Genomic DNA, 8810 nt, shown 5'->3' with positions numbered 1-8810 from the left:
AAAACTAGTTGGTTATGGCATAGAAGATTAGGTCATGCCAACATGGAACTTATTTCCAAACTTTCAAAAAATGATCTTGTGAGAGGTTTACCAAAAACATATTTTCTTAAAGACAAAATTTGTGATGCATGTCAATTTGGTAAACAAACAAAAACTTCTTTTAAAACTAAGAAACATATTTCCACTACTAGACCATTGCAACTGATACACATGGATCTTTTTGGACCAAATAGAGTTGCAAGTCTAGGAGGAAAATATTATGCATTTGTTATTGTTGATGATTTCTCTAGATATACTTGGGTCATCTTTCTTGCTCATAAAGATGAGGCACATAATGCCTTTACCAAGTTATGCAAGAGAATTCAAAATGAAAAGGGCTATACTATTTCAAGTATCCGAAGTGATAGGGGAAAAGAGTTTATTAATAAAAATATTGAAACATTTTGTGATGAAAACGGTTTTGTGCATAATTTTTCTGCTCCTCGAACTCCTCAACAAAATGGGGTAGTAGAGAGGAAAAATAGATCTCTTCAAGAGATGGCAAGAACAATGCTCAATGAGAACAACTTGCCTAGTTATTTTTGGGCCGAAGCGGTAAGTACTGTATGTTATGTTATAAATAGAGTTATGCTAAGGTCTAAGTTAGATAAAACCCCCTATGAGCTTTGGAATGAGAAAAAGCCCAACATTGGTTACTTTCATGTATTTAGATGCAAATGTTTTATTTTGAATGACTGGGATAATTTAGGCAAATTTGATGCAAAATCTGATGAAAGTATATTTCTCGGGTATTCTAGTAATAGTAAAGCTTATAGAGTATTCAATAAAAAGACTTTGACTGTACAAGAATCTATGCATGTAGTATTTGATGAATCTAATTCTTCACTCTCCAAGAAATCTATTGATGAAGAAACAGAAGGTATAAATAATACGGAAAGTCTCAATCTCAACAAAGAGAAAACAATAGAGGAAGTTCAACATGGAGCCATCAGGAAAGATCATCAAAATTTAATACAAGATGCAACCAAACAGTGGAAATTTGTGAAAGATCATCCAATGAAACAAATTTTGGGAGAACCTTCACAAGGCGTAAGTACTCGATCATCTCTTAGAAATATTTGCAATCATACTGCTTTTCTATCTCAAATTGAACCCAAAAATATTGATGACGCACTTCTTGATGAATCTTGGATTCTAGCTATGCAAGAAGAGTTGAATCAATTTGAAAGAAATGATGTTTGGACACTTGTTCCTAGACCCAAAAATCATACTATTATTGGAACAAAATGGATTTTTAGAAACAAGAAAGATGAGTCCGGAGTCATTACTAGAAATAAGGCTCGACTTGTAGCCCAAGGTTTTAATCAAGAAGAATGAATCGATTATGATGAGACATATGCACCTGTCGCAAGATTAGAAGCTATTCGAATGCTACTTGCATATGCTTGTTATAAAGATTTCAAACTTTTTCAAATGGATGTTAAAAGTGCTTTCTTAAATGGTTTTATAAATGAAGAGGTATATGTTGAGCAACCTTCAGGTTTTGAAAATCATATTTCCCCAAATCATGTTTTCAAATTCACAAAAGCACTATATGGACTTAAACAAGCTCCTAGAGCTTGGTACGAGAGACTCAGTGGTTTCTTGATTGAAAAAGGTTTTTCAAGAGGAAAAATCGACACAACTCTTTTCATTAAATATGAAAATGATGATATTCTTTTGATTCAGATTTATATTGATGATATAATATTCGGTGCTACTAATGAAAGTATGTGTCAAGTTTTTGCTAAGACTATGCAGGAAGAATTTGAGATGAGTATGATGGGAGAACTTACATTCTTTCTCGGATTGCAAATTAAGCAAGCAAAAAATGGGACATTCATCAATCAATCAAAATATATTAAGGAATTACTGAAGAAGTTTGGGATGGAAAATGCTAAGGAAATTGGAACACCAATGAGCCCATCAACTAAACTTGATAAAGATGAATCCGGTAAGCCAGTTGACTCGAAAATATATCGAGGTATGATTGGTAGCTTATTATATTTAACAGCTAGTAGACCAGATATTATGTTTAGTGTGTGCTTATGTGCACGCTTTCAATCATCTCCAAAATAATCACATTTAATTGCAGTTAAGCGCATTCTTAGATATCTTAGTGGTACAATTAACTTAGGATTATGGTACCCTAAGCATACATCTTTCAATCTAATCAGCTACACAGATACATATTATGCTGGCTGTAAAATAGATCGAAAAAGCACTAGTGGAGCATGCCATTTCTTAGGTCATGCATTAATTTCCTGGTTTAGTAAAAAACAAAGTTCTGTTGCACTATCTACTGCTGAGGCAGAATATGTTGCTGCGGGTAGTTGTTGTGCTCAAGTTCTCTACATGAAGCAACAACTTGAAGATTTTAAACTCAAGTATAATCACATTCCAATCAAATGTAATAATACAAGTGCTATAAATCTTTCAAAGAACCTAATACAACATTTTAGAACTAAGCATATTGAAATAAGATATCATTTTCTTCGAGATCATGTGCAGAAAGGCGATATAGTACTAGAATTCACAAACACACACGATCAGTTAGCAGATATTTTCACAAAGCCTTTACCAGAAGATAGATTATGTATGATCAGAAGAGAAATAGGTATGATGCATGCTATGAATATCTCTTAAAAGATAGACCAGAGTCAATAAAAATAGAGATAGATTTTTTAAATACTTTTACATAAACTTGAAATTCTTAGCCTCATGTTTGAGACGCTCATTCTCTTCATACAATATCATGTCATTCTTATCCATGGAAACCGGCAAGCGGAATGAAGAATCTAATAAAGATTTCAACTGTTTATTCTTCTGCCGAATGATTTATTCCCTTGTATGAGACTCTTGAACAATTCGTTGAAGTACAACAATTTGTTCTTTGAGCTTTTCAACTTCATGATTTTTGGCTTGTAGCCACTGAAAAAAAGCAACAATAGAGGAAGAGTAGCGAGTCCCAAGACTTACCAAATCATAAATAGCATCAGAATCTGACTTATTAGTCAAATTATTATTTTCTTGCTGCAACATGGCACCAATGGCAGCTGCAGAAAGGACAGGAGGTTGAGATGCAGAATGCCTCATGGATGGATCTAGAGAAATGTTAGAAGAATGAGCCATTGAGAAAAGAATAGAATGCTTAAAACGAGAATGCTGAAGGAATGCAGATGAGTTATAGAGATGAGATGAAAACTTGATGCGGATTGGATGAACTTCAGGACTGATTTTATAGAGATAGCATAAAGAATAAGATAAACTATTTTCTCTTCAAATCTTATTTAGTCAAAAGAAATACAAGATATGCTGAACACACATTGTCAAAAATTTTCTTACTAAGCCAGCGAGATTAACAGTAGATTGTCCCTATTTTTCTAGTAAACGATGAACCTCTGCTGTTATCTGCCGATGTTGACCTTGTATCTGAACCCTTTCTCGTTCCAGCTCCTCTATTCGTGGTTGCAGATCATGAGCATACCAATCTGCAAATTTTTTTAACTCTTGGTTTTCTTGCTTTAGCCTTTTATTCTCACTATCCTTATTAGCAAGCTTCTGTCGTAACTCAAATATTTGCATGTTAAGATAATCAATTTCACTCATTCTCGCCATTAACCTCCGAGACATGATTGTAATAGAGGCAGCATATTGACTACTGAGCATTCTTGATTCTGCAATTATCTCAGAATCAGCCTTACTCGAAAAACGGTTCACTGCTCCTATCATGGTATTGACGGTCTCAGGAGAGAAGATTGATGATTGATGCGTCAAGGGTTCCTGATTCAAGTCTGGAACATTAGTGGAAGAGAATTGCTCAGCCATTCTATCGTTGTGGAAAAACAGAACTCAGGTCAAGAAGCGATTTTTTTTTGCATCCGATAGATGAAAATGATCATTTTTTTATAGAAACTCGGAGCCTTCAATCCCGTTTGTCAACAACATCAGGCGATTGTTTAAATCTTCAGCCGTATTAAATTCATAGAGTTAGGCCTCGAGGCTTTGCAGTACTTGTCAGGTCACGGACGACTCCATTTTTCAACTATTTATAGTGTCTACTAACGCACCGTTTTCTTCAGGTTAATTTACTTGCTGCCGATCCTTTTTAATGATGCCAAAAGGGGGAGAAGTTTTAGACTAGAACATTAACGTTGTTTAAATTGCTAAACTTGTTATATATGCTTGGAATTGTATTTATACTTTTGCTTGAAAAACTAACGCATATTTTCAGGGGGAGCTTAAGTATTAATACAGATTTCAAGTTCTATCAAGTATTTGTCATCATCAAAAAGGGGGAGATTGTTGAACCCAGGATTTCAAGTTTTGTGTAATTATATATTTACACATGGATTTTGATGATAACAAATGAATTCAAAGAATAAAGAAGTCTCAAGCTCAAGTTGTCTACACAATGGAGTCAAGCACATCAAGGAAACAAGCATGAGTAAGAAGGGAACAAGTTCACATTAAAATTATAGAGTAATGTTGTAAATCTCTTCAAAATTCGAAATTAGGATTAATGCTCAAAATTAATATTTTATCATAAAGCATTAAAATACATTTTTCACATGTGCATGAATATTTTTGAAAATTAAATTTGAAAATTTTGAAAAATGATTGATTGTCATCTTTTACATATGCATGCCTTGATTAAAGGGTTGAATTTTGAAAATATTAAAGATGATTGATTGTCATCTTTCACATGTGCATGTTTTATTTGAATATTTTCAAAAGTGATTGATACTTTTTTGGACTTATACAAAAGGTAGATGATTTTGTTTGAAAAATTTGAAAAGTAAAGTGTGCTCATTTTGTCATATGCCAAAAGTAAAAGATTAGGTTTGATTTTTTTAAAAAGTGAATGATGTTGTCTTTGACAATTGAAAAAGAAGAACCTTTTATTTGAATTTTTTGAAAAAGTGAATGATATTGTCTTTGACATGTGAATCTTTTTAAATTTGAATATGAAATCTCATATGCCTATAAATAGATCATTTGAGAGTTTCACATTTACAACATCAAGAGCATACAACATTCATTCAAAGCTTTCATTCTCTCTTCTCTAAGCATTGAGCCTTAATCCTTGTTCATTTTGAGAGATATAGTTTGCGCTGTATTGTTCTTATTTCACTCATTGAGGAGTGTTTTCTGATAACCTACCCACTATCAGCTCTTGTATAGTTGTATTAGAAAAAGTGTGTGTATAACCCTTGTGTGTGTAGAAAGTATTCTACACGGGGAATAGTTGAATCACCACGTGTAAGGTGATTGCAAGTGTAGAGGATGTTCTAAACGGATCCTTTGTAGCGGTGTTGTTCAAAGGTGTAATAGGTTTCTATCTCCACCTGAAGGAGGTTGAATAGTGAATTTGGGAATTCTCAAGGGGTAGCTTGAGGCGAGGACGTAGGTAGTGGAGCCAAACCTCGTTAACATACTGAGTTTGCTTCTCTCTTACCCTTACTCTTTATATTTATTGTTATTTCATATTTTGTTTATTTTTTATATTATATATTTGATTTATAATTGTTATTTTTTTTATACAACTCAATTCACCCCCCCTCTTGTGTTAGTCATCTGGGCAACAACCATCATGTATTGCTATGATCTCTCCCTTGGCCATGATCCATGACCAAACAAACTCTATTTTTAAAAAGAGCAAGGCCAAAGGAAGACAACAAGGGGCACGTCGGAAGCCATCACGGGATGCTGCCACCTGCATAGAAGGGACCGCCGAGCAACCACACCACCCCAGATGGTGGAACGTATCCTTGCTGACTCTCTTTCCAGCCATCGTACCACCCAACCGCAGGACTTGGCCACCACGTCTGTTGTTCCATCGCAGGCAGCCTCGCGTCAGCCTAGCTAGTTTCGTCACCATTAGCTTCGCTGAGCCACTCCCAACCGCTGTACACACCACCTTCAGCTCAGCTCCATCACTCTTTTTCACCACAAGTCGCTGGTTTTGGTTTCTTCATTGGGTAAGTTTCTGTGGCACTCTATTCCTTCAGAGGGATGTCGACTACAAGAAGATGATGCTTTGAGTTTTTATTTGTGTACGCTAGGGCAAATTTTAAGTAATTTTACAATTTTATCCTACCTCTTTTCACTATTTTACTAGTTAGCCTTTCAGTATATGTAAATATGTGTTAAGTTTATCTTATTTACACAAATTAGGCATAATTTTTAGGGTACTGCGAGGGATGTAGCCCGAATATTTACCAAACAAGGTAAAGTTTTTTTTTTTTTCCTATTTTGGTTTTTTTTTTAATTTATTTTTTATATTCTTAAATATTTTTCTAAAAAAAAAAATTCACAATATCACTAAAAAATACTTACTTAATCACTAAGTAAAAAAAAAAAAAATCATTTGGGACATTCAGGACACACTTTGAGTCCCGAATTCTGGACCCAAAACATTTATCTAATTTTTACAATGGGCTTCACTTTATTTTATTACGAAGACTATTACATCATTTGAAGTAGATTTGAGCATAATATTTAAGTTGGGTTATTTTTACTTCAACCAGGAACTTTATTTTTTGAAAATATTTAAGGGTTTTTAAATTAAATTATTAGAGGTGGTGGATGGCGTGTAGGGTTCTCTACCGTAGGAAGAAGGTAGGGGAGAGAGGATGGGGGCGGCCGGGGGGAGGGGGGGAAAGGTGCGGCACGTAGGTAGTAGGAGATGAGATAGAGGTGAAATTAAGTGGGGCTGGACTTGTTTTCCACCCCCTTGGCCCAAAATAGCTCAAAAAAAGAAAAAATCTTTATCCTAACCCACTACACAAAAGGCCAAATTTAAAAAGTGATTAATAAAAAAATACTAATAAATTAATTAATTAAACACACTAAATTTTGGGGTCTCACATTTTGTATCATCAAATTGTCTCTAAATTTAATTTACCTCTTAAGTCCAATAAATTAACAAATTCTTTTGTTTTCTAATCTATCAAAATATGTAATTATTAAACTTCACTAACCTATCATTATTAAAAAATATTTCCTACAATTTACTCTTTTTTCTGCATTAATTAATTTTTTTGTTAAAAATTATATATATATTTTTTATTAAAAATCTTATCTCACATTTAGACAAACGTGCTCCAACCTAGTATGTTATAGCGTAAGAATATGCGATATTGCGTCGTCTTGGACTCTTGGGTGCCGTATTTCAGTCACCACGAACACATTTGCAAACAGACATGAATTACATGATATATGAGTTCCTTCAAATTTCTCCTCTTTGGATTCTACCTAACTCTGTACTGATTCGGAATTCAAAGATTTTCTCTTATCGAGATTACTAGACTGCAATGAATCGTTCTGATTTACTGGCATCCTTTATTACTCTCAACTGTCCCCCACCGTATTCTCCTATTTAAAAGGCCCCCATGCAACACTAGGTCTCCCACACACACACACACATGTACGCACAGAGAAAAATGCCTAAGTGGTGCGTAATTTTCGTGCTTGTTTCAGTTGTAGTTCATGCAAATGCACGCGGGATGCCTAGTGATGGTGGTGATCATGCTCATGACGACCACACACTACTAGTGCATGCCAGTGCACCGGAGGCAGAGTCACCAAACGCCGAGGGCCTTGACGACAAGAAGAATTTTGTATACGGAGGTGTTGGAGGATTTGCAGGGATGGGTGGTTTTGCGGGCATTAATGGGGGTGTGCTCCCAGTCCTTGGTGGCATCGGTGCAGGAATTGGCAAGGTTGGTGGAATAGGTGGGGTTGGGGGGATAGGTGGGTACAGTGGCATTGGGGGTCTCGGTAGTGCAGGCGGTCTGGGTGGTGGAGTTGGTACTGGCGGCGGCGGCGGTGGTGGCGGAGCCGGTGGTGGCGGTTCAGGTGACGGAGTTGGCGGCGCCGGTGGTCTGGGTGGTGCTGGTGGGCTTGCTGGCGGCCATGGTGGCCTTTTCCCAAGTAGTCCTTAAGTCATGTCATCGTTAACGATTTTCCAATAATTGGTTCACTGCGTAGGGTACAGGCCGTGCGTACTTACGTACGTATGTGGTCTTTGTTTCTGTGTTTTTATGCTTTTTTTTTGGGGGGGGGGGGGGGGTGGGTTACTAGTGTACGTACCTTCCCTGTGGTCGTACCTTTAGCTGACTCTTATGATCGGAGCTCCGATGATTGTGATCAGTAGTTGTGCCTGTCGTTGCTGATTTTAATTTTCACGTCTTAGTTCTAATTATTGCTATCATTGAAGTAATTTGGAGTTAGTGTAACTTGTGTGTTTCATCAGCTTCTGGCCTTTTTTATAATAAAGTATTTTTTTTCAAGTGTTTTGAAAAGCTTCTTACAACACAAATTTGACGTGATCTTCGATTCTTCTTTACAAAGGGAAATGCTAACCTTATCGATCCGGTTTATGATATGTATCAAACTGAACAGCATAATTAAGAAAACCGGCTGCCTATGCATCATGCACGGCTTGGCTTGTGATTAGTTGATCTTTATCGATTACCAAATCTGAGAGATCGAGAAGATCACAAGCGAAGAGTACGGCATGCAAGCATGCATGTCAACGTGTTATTATACACACGACAACTTGCTTGCACCGGCACGCATAGAATGCAGTAAATCATGATGATAGTTAATTGGGTTCTGAACTTCTATTTTGCATGTCGACCACCTGTACACCTTCCACTGTGCTGCAGCGTATCGTTTTTTTTTTAAGTACTAATTACCCGTACTGTCCAATTATAAACACAAACTGCGTAATATTAGATACATTTATTATGGGCAAATGTTACTCA

At 36.0% G+C, this 8810-nt stretch overlaps 1 protein-coding gene across 1 annotated transcript; it reads left to right on the top strand.

Annotated features, from left to right (window-relative positions):
- Positions 1–7442: 7442 nt before the first annotated feature.
- Positions 7443–8295, top strand: LOC122279004 (glycine-rich protein 5-like). Its single transcript, XM_043089246.1, has one exon. The coding sequence runs from the start codon at positions 7467–7469 to the stop codon at positions 7983–7985; it is 519 nt and encodes a 172-aa protein (XP_042945180.1). The 5' UTR covers positions 7443–7466; the 3' UTR covers positions 7986–8295.
- The last annotated feature ends 515 nt before the right edge of the window (positions 8296–8810 follow it).

This window comes from Carya illinoinensis, chromosome 1, assembly GCF_018687715.1.
Source record: "Carya illinoinensis cultivar Pawnee chromosome 1, C.illinoinensisPawnee_v1, whole genome shotgun sequence".
Lineage (NCBI taxonomy): Eukaryota > Viridiplantae > Streptophyta > Magnoliopsida > Fagales > Juglandaceae > Carya > Carya illinoinensis.
Note: the sequence above shows the minus strand (reverse complement) of the source record. Positions and strands in the feature narration are given on the sequence as shown.

Coding starts and splice junctions, on each gene's coding strand:
- LOC122279004 (XM_043089246.1), top strand. CDS start 7,467: ATGTACGCACAGAGAAAAATGCCTAAGTGGTGCGTAATTTTCGTGCTT.